The 17,297-nt window shown below is 50.8% G+C and overlaps 1 protein-coding gene across 39 annotated transcripts in view; it reads right to left on the reverse strand.

The window, feature by feature from the left end:
• POU2F2 (POU class 2 homeobox 2) overlaps positions 1-17,297 on the reverse strand; it is a 91,609-nt gene that overhangs the window by 23,108 nt on the left and 51,204 nt on the right. For 8 of the 39 annotated variants that reach the window (XM_016934254.4, XM_009435674.5, XM_016934252.4 and 5 more), the window contains exons 2-5: positions 13,252-13,317; positions 13,085-13,119; positions 12,867-12,923; positions 7,986-8,102 (exon numbers count right to left, since the gene is read on the reverse strand). In XM_016934254.4, the coding sequence (XP_016789743.1) occupies positions 7,986-8,102; positions 12,867-12,923; positions 13,085-13,119; positions 13,252-13,317 (275 nt within the window). Of the gene's footprint in view, positions 1-7,447; positions 7,742-7,985; positions 8,169-12,866; positions 12,924-13,084; positions 13,120-13,251; positions 13,318-13,427; positions 14,178-14,919; positions 15,038-17,297 lie in introns of those variants that run through there. The other 31 variants (XM_063801745.1, XM_063801748.1, XM_054673802.2 and 28 more) reach the window with 10 other exon arrangements.

Consider the following 17,297-nt stretch of genomic DNA (forward strand, 5'->3'; position numbering starts at 1 on the left):
AGGCCAGACGGCCCATCCCCCATGGCCTCTCGCGCCCCCATTAGAGGCCTCCACACAAGCTCTGGCAGCCACCATGACTGGAATGGTGTTGGCGCATGAGTTGACATTCCTTTGCCATCCCTGATATGGCAAATTGTGACCAGCTCTGGATCTTCCCTCTCTAAGACAAGTTAAGTCCAGAGTAGGGGAGAACAGGAAGGAGTGGGGTCTGGGAACTATGTAAACTATATTGTGATAGATTGTGTTCAAAATGAGGAGGGGAGGATGGATGGGGAAAGGGAAGGCGGACAACGGACACAGTTTCAGTGAGATAACAGGAATACATTCTGGTGTTCTATTGCACAGTGACTACTGCTAATAATGTACTGCATATTTCAAAATATCAAAGACAGAGTTTTAGTTTTAGTTTTTGTTTTTTAAGAGACAGGGTCTTGCTCTGTTACCCAAGCTGGAGTGCAGTGCGTGATTATAGCTCACTGCAGCCTTGAACTCCTGGGCTCAGGCCATCCTCCCGCTTCAGACTCCCAAGTAGCTGGGATTACACTGTGCCACTGTGTCTGGCAAGAAGAGTACTTTAAATGTTTTCACCACGAAGAAATGATAAATATTTGAGGTGATAAGTATGCTAATTAGCCTGATTTGATCATTCCACAATGTATACCTGTATCAAAACATCATATTTTACCCCATAAATATATACGATTATTTGCTACTTAAAAATAAAATAAAACTCAGCTGGATGCAGTGACTCACGCTTATAATCCCTGCACTTTGGGAGGCTGAGGTGGGAGGATCACTTGAGGCCATAAGTTCAAGACCAGTTGGGCAACATAGTGAAATCCCATCTCCACAAATTTTTTTTTTTTTTACTTATCCAGATATGATGGTACATGCCTGTAGTCTCAGCTACTTGGGAGGCTGAGGTGGGAGGATTGCTTCAGCCAGGAGGTTGAGGTTGCAGTGAGTTATGATGGCGCCACTGCACCTCACTGCAGTGAGTTATGATGGTGATAGAGCAAGACCTCGTCTCTAAAAAAATGAATAACTACATAAATAAAATAAAACTTAAAATTAAAATGAGGTCAGGCTTTCTGACACTCTGAGTAATCTCAGTCTGTCTGGTGGTGGGACGCACTGCCTGGGAAGGGAGTGGGTGCCTGCCATGGAAGCCACCTGGGTGAAAATCCCCACCTGGCAACAACACCAACAAGGAAACGCCTAACCTAGGGGAAGGTTAGACTAGTGGGGTGCAAGGGTCCCTTCCAGCTTGGAAACTCGGGGGTTTGAGCCTTAGCCCTCTCACCTGCTTCTTGCTGTGTGCCTGGGGGAAGCCACTTTCCCTCTGGGCCTCAGCCTCCTTAACTGTACAGGATCACGATGCAAGTTGTTATGGAGAGACCTAGGCCTTGGAGCCCAGAATCCTGACTGCCCCTCACACACCTCAGGCCGTTCCTTACCCTCTTTAAGCCTCAGTTTCCTCAGGTGACACCACAATAAGTCTTACTTCATGGAGCTGTTAAAGGAATTAAATGAGACAATATGTGTAGAATGTTTAGCCTGATTCCTCTTCACTTAATTGGTCCTTCATAAATGGCAGTCATTATGACTGAGTCATTTCTCTCTCAGGGCCTCAGTTTTCTTATCTGTAAAATGGGGATAATAATGTCTACTTTTTCACTGGGTTGTTCTGAGGCCTGAGTAATATTATCTAGAAAGCATTTTGGAAATTACAACATATCCCTCAAAATGAGCATTTGCTACCATTGCCCACCTCATGTCACCACACTTGAATGTGAGCTCTGAGGGTGGGAACCCAATCTGGCTGAGTCCTTCCTTCCTTCCATCTGTCCATCTATCCTTCTTTCCTTTTCTTTCTTTCTCTCTTTCTTTGGAGACAGGGTCTTACTCTATCTTCCGGGCTGGATTGTCATGGTGCAATCATAGCTCACTGCCATCTTGACCTCCCATGCTCAAGCGATCCTCCTGCCTCAGCCTCTCAAGTAGCTTGGGGGCTATGGGCATGCATCACCACACCTGGGTAATTTTTTTTTTTTTAAGATACAGGGTCTCTCTATGTTGCCCAGGCTGGTCTCGAACTCGCCTCAAGCCATCCTCCTGCTTTGGCCTCCTAAAGTGTTGGGATTATAGGCATAAGCCACTGTGCCTGGCCAAATTCATTCTCTTCCTGACAACTAACAACTTCCAGCTCCTGCCCAGATACTCTGCTGAGCTTCAGCCTCAAATATGCATCTGCTTAGTTGATGTTCCCATGTGGATGATTAATAGACTCTTCAAACCCTAACATGTCCAAAATGAAACTGCTGGCTCTCTACCCCAGCCTTCCAAAACATCCCATTCCTCCCATCTTCCCCAACTCAGGAAACCACGTCATTACCACCCAGCTGCTGAAGCCAAAATCCTAGGAGTCATCCTTGACCTATCCAATCAATACAAAATAGCAACCAGGATCCCCATCCTCACCCTCCTGGCTCAAGCCACCCTCATGTCCCATCTGTATGCCTTCAAGGACTTCCTACTGGGCTTTTTTTTCTACTCTTATCCCCTGAAGTCCATTCTCCTATCCCCTGCAGTCGATTAGTACAGTCACTCCACTAGGGCAAGCTCTAAAGATGGGAGTAGGGGCAGAGGAGTGGCCGTTCTCCAGTGTGGGTTCTTCTCTGGACCCCCAGTGGTTGGCCCTGTGACATGGAACCCAGGAAGTTGTGGAGATCAGGGCAGAATACCACAAATGGAGAACGATTCAACAGGGAGAAAAAAATACCTACATATGGACTGCATATTACATCACATGCTACCTTATGCTAAAATTCCAGGACAGACAGGCAACAGCAGATCCCAACCCAGGAACCAGTGGGAGCAACTGGCATGCCTGGGCCAGGCTCCTGGACTCCAAGGCCCTGTGGATGAACTGACCACACACCTCCAGGTGGGCAGTTTTGATTGGCCTGGTACCCACTGCCCCTTCTTCAACTTATTCAAGCAACAGAACCCATCTCTTTCAGGCGTTACACTTTCCCATCCTCAAGTCACGAGGTCCAGGTAGGGCTGACCTTGCCTTCTCTGGGGTCGAGGGCAAGGACTCAAATCTAGCCAGGGGACGTGTTTTTGTTTGTTTGTTTTATTGAGACAGAGTCTCACTCTGTTGCCCAGGCTGGAGTGCAGTGGCACGATCTTGGCCCACTGCAGCCTCCACCTCCTGGGTTCAAGCAATTCTCTTGCCTCAGCCACCTGAGTAGCTAGGATTACAGGCGCATGCCACCACGGCCGGCTAATTTTTGTACTTTTAGTAGAGACGGGGTTTTACCATGTTGGCCAGACTGGTCTTGAACTCCTGACCTCAAGCAATCCGCCTACCTCGGCCTCCCAGAGTGCTGGAATTACAGGCCTGAGCCACCCCGCCCGGCCCAGGGGACGTATTTTATCTCCCTGGGCAGGATAGCTACAAGTCTGGAAATGCTGACACCCATTTTACCTGCCCTACAATGAAACAGGGAGACAGACCCCTGGAGCTGGGCCTGATATTCCAGACCAGGCCTTTTCAGTGATCTGAGCCAAATATTCCTGAGTCTTCTTCAGCCACCTGGACTTGGGCTTTGGCTCCTCCCTCCCAGCTCATCCATCCCTATTTGTGCGGCTACAGCCTGCCCTGTTTTCTCACTTTGCACTTGCCATTCCCACAGCCTGGAAGCCCCTTCCCAGCAAACTCCTTCCCATTCCCCTGAGTTCAGATCCCACCTCCTCCTGAAAGCCTGGACAGATGTGGGTCCTGATTCCCTCAGACACACATCACATTTATCTTCCCACATTCCCATCACACTCAGTTGGTTTCTTTGGGAAACTTTCACTCGCTAGGTCCTAGCAGCCTAAAAGATTTTGTCAAGCTTTATTTGCCATGGTCCTATTAGGAAAATAGGAACTTTTCCCCCCTACTCTCCAATACAAAATGATGTTTTAACTGTTAACGTAAGTTTTCAATCAATGCCTGCCCCTACCCCAGACATTCTGAAATACTTCCCTGGAGAGATATCTTTCCTATCCTTGATTGAAAAGTCTGCCGCAAAACATCCCTCATTGATTCGGTAAATATCCACACAGCCCCCTCGGCAGAAGGCAGCACACTGAGCAATGGACAGACAAATTATAGAACTGTATTATAATTGCCCCTTCGTCTGTACAAGCTAGGAGATTGCAGGGAAGGATCCTGCCAAACTGTTTAACCAGCATTACTTTGGAAGCTGACATCAGAGGGCTGGAAGGGGGGCTTTTCCTTGGTACTTTATATAATTTCAAAGGGATAGCATTTATGAGTGTTTTTTACTCTCTTTCCTGGGCTTCTTAGTATCTTTCAAGTGAAACATTTCTTAGTGGCTCACTGATGTGCTTGCTCCACTGCAGGACGGGGAGCCCTTCAGGGGCAAGGATGGCTGTGACTCACTCCTAAGTCTTCAGCTTCCTGCCATGGCCTGACACACAGGAGGCCAGGAAATGTTTGTGGAATGACTGCAGGATCAGAGCTTAGCAGGCATGAGAAGTGGATTGGGGGGTGGAGGGCATGAGATGCGGCCCGGGAGAGACATCCGAGCCTAGGAGCCGGGGAAGGCTGGAGCAGTGGGTAGGTAAGTCAGGAAGAGCTAGTCCCTCTGCAGCCTGGGCCCAGCACGGTGCCCATAGGAGGTGCTGTTGTAGAAATGACGTCAAAGGGCAACTCAGTTTGTGAGAGAGAATTCCCAGAAAACAAACTTGGCCTAGCTTTGCACTTGTTGAAGACAGAAAGGGAAAGATCAGAGCTGAGGGAAGCTGGGGAAGGAGGAGTGAGAGGAAAGGAGGAGGGGTTTAAGGAGACCTTGACAATCAGGGCCTGGGCTATACGGCAGGTGGTGGAGGCTCAGCTTGCTGCTGCTGGGTCCCTGGGGAGCTGGGGGAGGTGGCTCTAGGAGTGCATAGGCAAGAATGTCTGCTGCTCACAGAGATGGTGGCCTGGCTGGGTCTGCGCTAGGCTGCCCTGTTCTGCCTTCTATCCTCTAGTCTTTGTTCCTTCAACTGATATTTCCTCGAGCAGATTCAGGCATGGCTGGGGGGAGGGAAGTCATCATGACTTCCTAGAGGTGTGGACTCCTGGGCTGGGGCTCAGATGAAGAGGAACTGTCCAGGTAAAGGAAGGGAGCAGACTTCTCGGGAAAAGAGAGAACAAGAGCAGGGCCACTGAGATGCAAAAGAGCCCAGCCCCAGTGAAGAGCCCCAAGCCCTTGGCGTTGCTCAGTAAAGGGCTGTCTATGCTACAAGGCAAATGGAACACCTGCTGCTGGAGTCTCTGGTGGCCAGGGTGGGAGGAGCTAGAAACCATGTTCCGTGAAGGACAGCTAAAAGCAGCAGCCGCGGATCATGTGGTTAGAGCCCTGGACTTCCAGGCCGGCTCTAACACTCATGCTTACAGAATAATCTGGGGCAGGTCACTTTACCCCTTGGAGCCTCAGCTGTGGGGAGGATTCATGGGAGCAAAGAGGCCATCACTGGCATGGTGCCTGGAACAAAGGTGGCACCCAACAGACTAAGTTACTGTTACTTTGAGAGCCAGGTATTGAAAGGCTACATCTGGGCTGAGCACCGTGGCTCATGCCTATAATCCCGCACTTTGAGAAGCCAAGGTGGGCAGATCGCTTGAGCTCAGGAGTTCAAGACCAGCCTGGGCAACATGGCAAAAACCTGTCTCTACAAAAAATATGTATATATAAAAAAATTAGCTGGGTGTGGTGGCATGCACTTGTAGTCCCAACTACTCAGGAGGCTGAGGTAGGAGGATTACTTGAGCCCAAAGAGGTTGAGGCTGCAGTGAGCCATAATCCGCCACTGCACTCCAGCCTGGGCAGCAAAGCAAGACCTCATCTCAAAAAAAAAAAAAAAAAAAAGGCTACATCTACAAGAGCCATCACGGAGCCACGGGCCCAGTTTACAGAGTGTCTCCACAGAACCAGGCCCAGTGGAAGGAAGTTCTAAGGAGGCAGGTTATCAGCTCAGTGTTAAGGAAAGTCCCAAATGGGAGCATTGGCCAATAATGGAACGGGCCATTATTGGGGTGAACTGTAACAAGGGAACAGCCTTACCAGGGCTGGACAGCTCCCTGCGTGGACAGGATCTATATCTAGGGTTCTGTGGAAGTGGTTGGACGGAGTGAGAGAAAAGCCTTTTGTGGAGCAGTCACTGAGGGAAACGCCAGGCTAAGGGAAGTTAAACAGGTGGCTTTGCTGTAGGGCTTCCCACGACCTTCACTGCCCTGAAACTTGGCCACAGCTCTAAGGCTTATGAAAACCAGACAGAAAACATGAATGGGTAACATGGGAAGGGGTGGACAGGAGTAGGCTGGAGACAGCTGCCCTTCAGAAGAGGAAGCCTACTCAGCTCCCACTCTGCTCCCCCGGCTGTCCTTATGGGAACTCTGTTGGCCACTGTTAGGGGTTAAATTGTGTCCCCAAAAATATATGTGGAAGCCCTCACTCCTGGTACCTGTAAATGTGACCTTATTTGGAAATAGGGTTGCAGATGTAATCAAGTTAAAATGAGGTCAATGGGGTGGGCCCTAAACTAATGACTAGTGTCCCTACAAGAAAGAAAAATTTGAATACAGAGACAGGTGCACAGAGAGAAGATGGCCATGTGACGACAGAGGAGGCAGAGATTGGAGTGAGCCATCTACTAAGCTATGGAACACCAAGGATTGACACACCATCGGAAGCCAGAAGAGGCAAGGACAGATTCCCCCTGGGAGCCTTCAGAGAGAGCACGGCCCTGCCGACACCCTGAGTTTGGACTTGTGGTTGGAGACAATATGTTTCTGTTGCCTTAAGCCACCCAGTTTATGGTATTATGTTATGGCAGCCCTAGGAAACTGAGACAGCCACTAATTCATGATTAACTATGGACCAGCAAAAGCTCCAGAGTCAGGGAGGTGATGGAGAACCTCCTAATTCATAGATCACTGGCCCCTTTTTTGAAAGAGCATCTTGTTGGATGAGCCAGGGGACACGATGAGGGTAGGGCACTCAATCTTATTCTTAACCTTTTGTTTTGTACCCACATGGTACCATTCACGGGAGTGACTCCTGGTTTCCTTACCTGTATGTTGAGGACAACAATCTCAACCTCCCAGGAGGCTGTGAACTCCCAGCGAGATGCACAGGAAGCACTGCCCCCAACACACCACCAGAGGGAGGATTATGATGTGGGATATTCCTCTCTGTGAGCCTCACTTTACCCCTCTGTAAGATGGGACAGCAACATCTTCCAAAGCTTCCTAGGGTTGCTAGGAACTGCCTGGCATGAGGCTGGTGGTCAGAACAGTCCATGTGGACCAGTCAGCCCCTTCCCACACACTCACTGTTTCTGCATGTCCTTCACTGCAGGGAGCCTGGTCCCCAGTGGCTGCCCTTACCTGTGCTGTGAGCTGGATGGGTTGGGACAAGGTGAGCTGTGGGGTCCCAGGGGGCTGGCTGGCAGGCTGTGGTGGTGGCAGGTCACCCCCCCCAGAGGAGGCTGGGGGCTGTGAGGTCGAGGAGGAGGCAGAGGAGGAGGAGGAGGAGGAAGTAGAGGAGGAGGCGGAGGCGGCGGCGGCGGCAGCGGCGTTAGCGGCAGCGGCGGCACTGGACTGCTGCACGGCGGCGGCCAGGAGCTGGGCCTGGGCTTGCTGCAGGAGGAGCTGCTGCTGAGCTGGCATCAGTGCCGTGAGCTGCGGGGTGTCGGGGACAGCAGGAATTGGAGCAAGGGGTTGAAGAGGAGCAGAGAAGGCAGAGAGGGGTTAGTGCCTAAGCCAAGCAAGTAAGGGGACAAGACCTCCTAGAGGACAGAAGAGGGCAAGAGGCAGGCGTGAGAGAGTGGCCATGGCCTTGGTGGAACAGTTCATCCACTAGCCCTGTAACAGATGAGGGGTGGCTGGTTTGTCCCCTCGTCCCCATCCTTCCCCAAGTACTTACCCCAGCTAGCTGGCTGCCCGTCAACATGAGTTGGGCCTGGGGCAGATGAGGCTGGGCCGGCTGAGGGGGCAGGGGTGCTGCTGGGGCTGAATCGCCACTGGGGTCTTCAGCCTTGATCTGGGGGGGAGAGAGGCAGGGTCCGGGACCCCAGAATGTTAAGTGGAGGCCAGAGAGAATGCCCACCTGTGAACCAAAGAGAGGGCACGTGTGTGGCAATGGCAATCAGGCTGGCACAGGAGGAGCAGACTGGGGTGTGGACACGAGGGTGCAGCCTGTGGTCCTGCACTGACCGCTGGGAGCTTCAAACCACTCCTCTGGCCTCAGTTTCCTCATCAATCAGATAGGGCTAACACAACACCTGCACCCAAACTCCCTACAGAAGTCGCCTTTGCAGAGCACTTTTCCCCTCCTGAGAGTCAGTTTTCCTGTCTGTAAAATGGAAAAGAGTGGCTGGGCACGGTGGCTCATACCTGTAACCCTAGCACTTTGGGAGGTCGAGGCAGGCGGATCACTTGGGGTCAGGAGTTTGAAACCAGCCTGGCCAACATGGTGAAACCCCATTTCTGAAAAAAAAAAAAAAAAAAAAAGGAAAATACTCCCACTGGGCACCTGGGAGGTCAAATAAGTGGCTTCTGGGTCCCACACCCTTCATCTGTATCACACAGAGGTACATCTCTCTTGCTTTTTTTTTCTTTTTGTTTTTGAGACAAGGTCTCACTCTGTCGCCCAAGCTGAAGTGCAGTGGCATGATCACAGCTTACTGCAGCTTCTACCTCCCAGGCTCAAGCAATCCTCCCACCTCAGCTTTCCGAGCAGCTGAGACTACAGATGCCCACCACCACACCTGGCTAATTTTTAAATTTTTCTGTAGAGACAGGGTATCACTATGTTGTCCAGGCTGGTCTTGAACTCCTAGGCTCAAGTGATCCTCCTGCCTTGGCCTCCCAAAATGCTGGAATTGCAGGCATAAGCCACTGCACCTAGCCAGGTACATCCCTTATTTGTCCAATGAAGTAAGACTTTGTTGGAAGAAAAGGTTTTCAGGTACTAAGAAAAACCACCACCTTGGAACCTGGGCTACAAAGTCAGATGCTCACAGAAATGGACACAAATGAATGACAGGAGTAGGGGTGGATGGAGGTGGGCTGGAGAGAGCGCCTGCCTAAGTGGAAATCTTATCTGGCTCCTACTCAGCTCCTGCTGGCCACTCTTTTCAAAATCTAGAACAAAAATACTGGCATAATAAGCAAAGCACAGCATTTGTCCTGCACTGTGGACAAGCCAGATGTGGCCCAGGAAATGCCAGGCTTCAGCCTCTGCTCCTGAGGTCTGCCAAGCCTCTCCATGTCTTTCTGAATATGATATGGACACATCTTGCACCATACACACAGAACAGACCAGCATAGAGCCAGGCCTCCTCCACTCCTAGGTAAAAAGCCAGACAACAGCAGTTGTTGGCTGAAAGGCCTGTTGGCTGAAGCACACACAGTGGTGGGAGAAGGCATGGCCTGATGGATCACACACCCTCAAGGCCTAAAGTGGACAGTGAGATTATCCTTCAGCCTGATAGCCCAACACCATTTTGTAAAAGGAAGTCCAGAGACAGAAAGCAACTTGGGCAAAATGACACAGTGTGTTGGCAGGGGGGTGATATTTGGAATGTGGACAGAGACAAACAGAGGCCAAGGAAAGGCCAAATAAGAGACAGTGAATGGCATGTCCCAAATTATGGAATATAAGTATTAGAAAGTTTAAGAGCTACAGAGGCCAAGTGTGGTGGTTCATGCCTGTAATCGCAGCATTTTGGGAGGCTGAGGCAGGAGGATTGCTTGAGGCCAGGAGTTTGAGACTAGCCTGGGCAACAGAGCAAGACACTGTCTCTTAAAAAAAAAAAAAAAAGAGAGAGAGAGAGGTTAAAAAAAAAAGTGCTGCAGAGATGCAGCATGAAACGACACTGAGTATGAGAAGTCAGGGTAGCGGCTATCCCTGGCAGGGGCATTAAGGGCCTCTGGAAGGCTGGTCGTGCTCTGCTTCTTGATCTGGTGCTAGTGACATGGGTGTGCTAAGTTTCTGAAAGTTCACAGAGTCATACATTGAAGATCTATGTGTGTTTTTAATGTGTATCATATTTTAATACAAAGTTTTTTAAAAAATAGGCTGAGCGTGGTGGCTCGCCCCTTAATCCCAGCACTTTGGGAGCCAAGGTGGGAGGATCACTTGAGGTCCGGAGTTCGAGACCAGCCTGGCCAACATGGTGAAACCCCATCTCTACTAAAAATACAAAAATTAGCCAGGCATGGTGGCACACACCTGTAATCCCAGCTAATTGGGAGGCTAAGGCAAGAGAATCACCTGAAGCTGGGAGGTGGAGGTGCAGTGAGCCGAGATGGTGCCATCGCACTCCAGCCTGGGCGACAGAGCGAGACTCCGCCTCAAAAATCGCTTGAACCCAGGAGGTGGAGGTTGCAATGAGCCGAGATCATGCCACTGCACTCCAGCCCGGGTGACAGTGCGAGACTCCGTCTCAAAAAAAAAAAAAAAAAGTTTAACAAAAATAATGTTGAATGCCATGGTGAGCACACTATTCCCTTTTCAGTGCTTTTTTCATTGTTTCTGGTTATCTTAAAGTCTCTGATTGGTGCTTGAATGTCTTTACCATCTCTCCAATACTAGCTAATCTCCACTTTTATTTTAATTTAATTTTTTTTTTGAGACAGGGTCTTGCTCTGTCACCCAAGCTGGAGTGCAGTGGCACCATCAGGACTCACTGCAGCTTCAACTTCCCAGACTCAAGCGATCCTCCTGCCTCTGTCTCAAGTAGCTGAGACTACAGGCGTGCACACCCAGCTAATTTTTGTATTTTCTGTAGAGACAGGGTCTCACTATGTTGCCCAGGCTGGTCTTGAACTCCCGGGCTCAAGCGATCTACCCACCTTGGCCTCCCAAAGTGTTAGGACTACAGGCTTGAGCCACTGCATCTGGCCTAATCTCCTTTTTTTTTTTTTTTTGAGCTGGAGTCTTTCTCTGTTGCCCAGGCTGGAGTGCAGTGGTGCAATCTCGGCTCACTGCAACCTCTACCTCCTGGGCACAAGCAATTCTCTACAATGCCTCAGCCTCCCAAGTAGCTGGGATTACAGGCACTCACCACCATGCCCGGCTAATTTTTGTATTTTTAGTAGAGTCGAAGTTTCACCGTGTTGGCCAGGCTGGTCTCAAGCTCCTGACCTCAGGTGATCTGCCCGCTTTGTCTCCCAAACTGTTGGGAATACAGGCATGAGCCACCGCGCCCAGCCCTAATCTCCTTTTTTAATAAGCAGAGAACAGGCCTCTGAGGTTTAGACCCTTCTGCACACAAGAGACTCTGGGTAAATTTTAATAATCATCGTATTTATTTCCGTGGCAAGTGATTCTGGTTTTCCATTTGTGAAATTTCCATTTAAAAAACATTTATTTAAAAAGCTGTCGAAAAGCAAGCCAGTTCATGAGTTGGTAATTGTTGAAGCTGATTGATGGATATCTAGGGGCTTTATTTTCATTATAACCTTCTCTCTATTTCTGTATCCACTTCACATTTTCCATAATAAGGTGCTTTTTTAAAAAATTGAGCCAATTAACAAAATTATTATGTAAATAGTTGCGCACAGTGGTCTTATGCCTGAGACCGTGACAGGAGCACATGAATCACTTCAGTTAGGGAAAGATTGACACAGAAGAGATGGAGAGAAGTTGAGAGGCAAAGCCCAGAGAAACAGGGCGTACAGGGCGAGTTGTGGACAGAGCCCGAGGCCAGGAAGGGGAGGGAGAAACCTTCATTCCCTTGGTCCCACTGGCATCCCCAAAAGAAGGAAGCCTGCTGCCAGTTTGAGAACAGACTGCAAAGATCTGATTCAACTGAGGACAGGGTGGGGGCAATGGATACACGCTGTGCTCTGAGGGCTAAGGCAATAGCCAAACCTGCCATAAGAGGGTCAAGGAGGTCAAGATCGAGAGCCTGTCTCCCCTAGACCCCGTTCAAAGCGCTCAGCACAGAAGCAGGACATCTGCTCACAAAGCACTTTTATCCTCTCCTCTCATGGTGGCATGGGGGTATACCAGACATGGAGGCAACCACAGAGGCCATCCCATCCGACTGCCCCCTCCCCCCTGACCAATGATACTGAAGAGGAAACTGAGAGGCCCAGAGAGGGGAAGTGACTTTCCCATGGTCACAGAGCAAAGCTGTAGCAGGGTGGGGAGCAGTTCCCAGCCTCCAACCCCATCCCTCAGCCACCGCTGGTCAGGGTCTGGAGTCCTGCTCACACCTTCTCTGCCCCCACCTCCAGTGCTACCTTCAAGCCTCTGGACCTGCCTGTACCCCTGGACCAGGCTTGAGGGTGGAGACAGGAGCCCAGGCAACCCCAAGAAGCCCAGAATGCCAGGCACAGGGCCCCATCTGGATGTGGAATTTGCACTGCCTGGCTGCTTCCGGCCTCCCTATCATTCTCTCCTGCATTCCTACAGCTATCCTCAACTGGTACCAGCCCCCTCCCCCCCCCCACCTCAGCTGGCCGCTAAATGTGTATATTGGGGGACAGGCGGTGGTGCAGGCCTCTGTTGGGTCAGGGAAGTTGGGATGGGGGCGGGCCTTTGGCTTCCTGTTGTTCATCGCCCTGGGGCTCTGGGGGGGATTTCCCTGGCCACCCCCACCCCCTAGGGAAGGGGAAGGAGCCTGCGTGAGTCACAGGCCTGGGGTGGGAGCCCAAGAGTGAGAAGGGGCGGGAGGAACCTTGTTACCAAGGTACCAAGGCTCAGTGCTCTCTCAGCCCTTGGACTGAGGCAGGCCTCCTGAGGACCCTCTTCCAAGCGCTGCCCACTTCCCTGGCTGTTTCGACAGGTGCTTACCTTTGTACTGGGGCCAGTTGGGGACACGGAGAATGGGGAGGTCTTATTTTGGGGGTTCTGCAAAGAGAAAGTAGGAGCAAGGGGATGGGAATAGTGCAGTGAAGCAGCTTCTGACCACCCCCGCTCCCTGCCCTCCTACCACAGGCGGCACAGAGCCCCCTCTGAACCCCTCTCCCCATTCCTTCCCACCCCCTCCCGCTTATCCACTCCCTCCTAACCTGATGATTAGTGTCTGGTCCATTTCTTTCGGTGTCTGCAAAGAGAGGGAAAGGATGTGTTGTCATCAGCCACCCCCACCACACCTGTCCCCTCCCAGCTCTCTTCCCATCTGTCCCACTTCCCCTGCCCACGGTGACCCCTGCCCCCCTGCTCCCTGCCCACCCACCTGTGTGCTCTGATGGGGAGTCCAGACCTTGCTTCTCGGCCTCCAGGGGCTTAGACATTCTTATTTCTGGGGACAGAGGAGGAATGGAAGTGGGGTGAAGGAGGGGAAGCCAGGAGGGCTCTCGGGCCCCCATTCCACCACACTCCCCAAGCCTTTCCCCCAAATTCCCCCCTTACCCCCAGCCACCTTGGAAGTGTCTCTTCCCAAGAGACATGTCCTCCGTTCTGGGCCTCTGCCCTCCTCTGGCAAGATGAGACACAGCCCTTAGGCCTTGGGGGATCTTGCCTTATCCTTTTACCTCTCCAGAAAGTAACACAGGGGTGTTACCCACAGTGCAGCAAAGGGTAGGGCAGGAGATGGAAGGTGGTCGTGAGAAGGTATCAGCTGCCCAGGAGGAGGCTGGTGACGTCCCAAAGGAGGGAGAGCAGCCTTGGGCCTCCTCCTGGGGCGGGCCGCCCAGGCTCCCGTCCTGCCCTACCAGGTTTCGAGTGAGACATGTTTTCCACTCTGAGTGGGGCCTCAGAGATGTGATGGGGCTGCAGCGTCCCCAAAGGAGGCAGTTGTCAGATCTCAGCATGTGTGATTCAGCCGCCCTCTGGCCCTCTTCCCACCCCACCACTTTCCCCATCCACACCTCACTCCCACCTGGACTTTCTTCCTATGTTTAGCACACCGGCCTAGCAGACCCAACCTGATCCTCTGTAACCCCAGCTCCATCTGGCTCTACCCCTGAGCTTGTCCTCCAATCTAAACCTGATCTGGGACTTCACGCTTGAGCCCCAGCTGCAGTCTCAAGTCCACCCCTGTAATACAACCCCATTCTATAGCTCCCTAGGCCCAGGAAATGAAAGGAGGCGGCCAAGGGAGGGTGGCAGGCAGCAAGCACATAAACCCACGGAGACAAATGCCTGTCCTCAAAGCGCTCTGATACTTTTCACAGAAAGGCAAGTGCTCACCAGTGCCAAGCACAGAGCTAGATATGACTCACAGCTCACATTAGCGGTTAGTGCTAATATTACCCCGTTTTACAGAGGAGGAAACTGAGGCTCCAAGAAGGGATGTCACCTCCCCAAAAGCACAGCAAGACAGCAGATGTGCCCTGATTGGACCCCTGGTCTTCATGACTGCTGGGCTCCTACTTCTAATCAGATCCACTCTAGTCTAATGTCCCCCAGTCCTGACTTCCAGCCATCTCATCTCCAACAGTTCCCTTGCCCAAGCTCATCCTGAAACTGAATCCAACCCTTCCTGGTCCTAGACCCCAGGACAAATCTGGGCTTCAGCCTGACCCATCCTTAGTCCACTTACTCACCTTGAATCCCAAGTTGTGCCCAGATGGTTCAAGTCCTTCATCTGACCTTGACTCCCAACTGTCCTGAGATCCTGTCCCTGATCCAAACTCTTGCCACAACTCACTCCAAAATCCCTGCCTAAACCATGACCCCACTCCTACTAAAGGAGCTGTCCAACTCTAGTGTTCTCTGCACCAAGATACTTAAAGAAGACAGCTAAGCCAGGCACAGTGGTTCACGCCTGCAATCCCAGCACTTTGGGAGACTGAGGCAGCCAGATCTCTTGAACCCAGGAGTTCAAGACCAGCCTAGGCAACATGGAGAAACCCCATCTCTACTAAAGACACAAAAATTAGCTGGGCACGATGGCACGCACCTGTAGTCCCAGCTATTGGGGAGGCTGAGGCAGGAGAATCGCTTGAATCCAGGAAGTCAAGGCTACAGTGAGCTGTGACTGCACCACTGCACTCCAGCCTGGGTGACAGAGCGAGACCCTGTCTCAAAACAAAAAAGGAAAAAAAAAAGAATGGAGCAAAAGTAAGGGATAAGAAATAGGAAGAACTCAGTAACTGTAAAAAAAAAAAAAAAAAGTCTAGAAATCTTGCAATTGAGTATTATTCAATGTGAAATGCTGCTTGAGTTTTAAATTCCTAATTAAAAAAACAGGTCATGCATTGCTGGTGGGAGTGTAAATTGATACAAGCACCACTCAGAAAAGCTGAAAAGATGCCCTCTCCCTAAGATGCAGCACGTCCACTCCTGGGCATCTGCCCAAAAGAAACACGTGTCCTGCCCATCAAAGGACATGGGCAGAATTCTTCTGCAGTCTTTCATAATGGCCCCAAACTGGAAACAGCCTAAGGGGCCATCAACAGGTGAATGGATAAATAAAATGTGGTATGTCCATACAATGAAATACGCCACAGTAATGAAAAAGAACAAACTCCTGCTTCATACACATGGCCGAAGCTTGGAGACATGAGGCTGAATGAAAGATGCCAAACACAAAGGCAGACATAATTTATGATTCCAATTACAGGAAATTCAAAAACAGGCAAGCTGATAGCAGATGATCACAGTCAGATGAGTGAGCACCTTGGGGGTACTGACTGGGAAAGGGTATGAGGAAGCCTGCACCAGGTGAGAAAGGATCTTGTTTGGTGGTTACAGGGTCCTTACATAAGCAAAAATTCATCAAGCTATACACTTAAAATTTGAGCACTTTACCCTATATACATTATGTTTTAACAAGCAAGAAAACATTTAAAAGCTAAAAAGCAAAACGCCAGCACACAGTCCCATTAAGATGCACACTGCACCAAGGCAGGTAGATCACTTGAGGCTAGGAGTTTGAGACCAGCCTGGGCAACATAGTGAAATCCCCGTCTCTCCAAAAAATAAAAAAGTTAACCGGACATGATGGTGGTGGGCACCTACAGTCCCAGCTACTCAGTAGGCTGAGATGGGAAGGTCGCTCGAGCCCAGGAGATTGAGGCTACAGTGAGCCGTGATTGTACCACTGCACTCCAGCTTGGATAATAGAGCAAGACTCTGTCTCAAAAAAAAAAAAAATATGTAGACTGTTGAGGGTGGGGGTGGGGAGTGGGTGCCCAGGACGCTACCAGAGTTCAGGTCCTGTTTCCTGGCCCTGGGGACAGGGCATTAAATGGCTACTGATACAAGATATAAGAAGGACAAGAAGGGAGCTGGGCGGCAAGTGTGTCCTGACTTTGGAGCAGTAAAGGCGGGAATCCTGCCTGATCCTAGCTCTAGTTCACCCAGACCTTAGCCCTACTTCAGGCAGCCACTAACTCTAACCTGGTCCTAAATCCCACCCCTCCTAGCATCCCTAAAACTGCAGCCCCAGCCTCCTCTGGCCCCCGTCCCTCCAGCGGAGCTCCACATTGCCTCAGGGCAATCCTTTCCTGGCTCCTCCCTATCTCCTGGAGAAATAAACAACCTGGCCTCCAGGGGCTGGCCCACCACCCTGTACTGCTCTTCTCTTGCAGCTCATGCACAGTGCTCTTCAACCATGTCGAGCATCTCTCCCTGCTTGGGGGTCTGCTTGACAGCAGGCTGTGCAGGTTCTACACTCCCACCTAGCTGGGCATCCCTCTCCCGTCCACAGAACAGGGCAGCCTCGGACTCCACTGCCAGCCCAGAAAGTCCACACTCATCCTTAACCTCTGCTATGGGCTAAGTTGTATCTACCAAAATTCATACACGGAAGTCCTAATTCCTGGTACCTCAAAATGTAATTGTATTTGGAGATAGGGTCTTTAAAGACGTAATTAAGGTAAAATAAGGTCATTAGGGTGGACCTTACTACAATCTGACTGGCATCCTTATAAGAAGAGGGGGCCGGGCGCGGTGGCTCATGCCTGTAATCCCAGCACTTTGGGAGGCCGAGGTGGGCAGATCACCAGTTCAGGAGTTTGAGGCCAGCCTAACCAACAATGTGAAATCCTACCCCTACTAAAAATACAAAAATTAGCCGGGCATGGTAGTGTGTGCCTGTAATCCCAGCTACTCAGGAGGCTGAGGTAGGAGAATCACCTGAACCCAGGAGGCAGAGGTTGCAGGCAGCCGAGATCGCGCCACTGCACTACAGCCTGAGTGACAGAGCAAGACTCTGTCTCAAAAAAAAAAAAAAAAAGAAGAAAAAGAGGGAATTAGGTCACAGATGGGAACAGAGGGAAGACCATATGAAGACCCAGGAGAAGACCAGCGGACCACAAGCCAAGGAGAGAGGCC

The sequence above is a fragment of the Pan troglodytes genome, chromosome 20, assembly GCF_028858775.2.
Source record: "Pan troglodytes isolate AG18354 chromosome 20, NHGRI_mPanTro3-v2.0_pri, whole genome shotgun sequence".
Lineage (NCBI taxonomy): Eukaryota > Metazoa > Chordata > Mammalia > Primates > Hominidae > Pan > Pan troglodytes.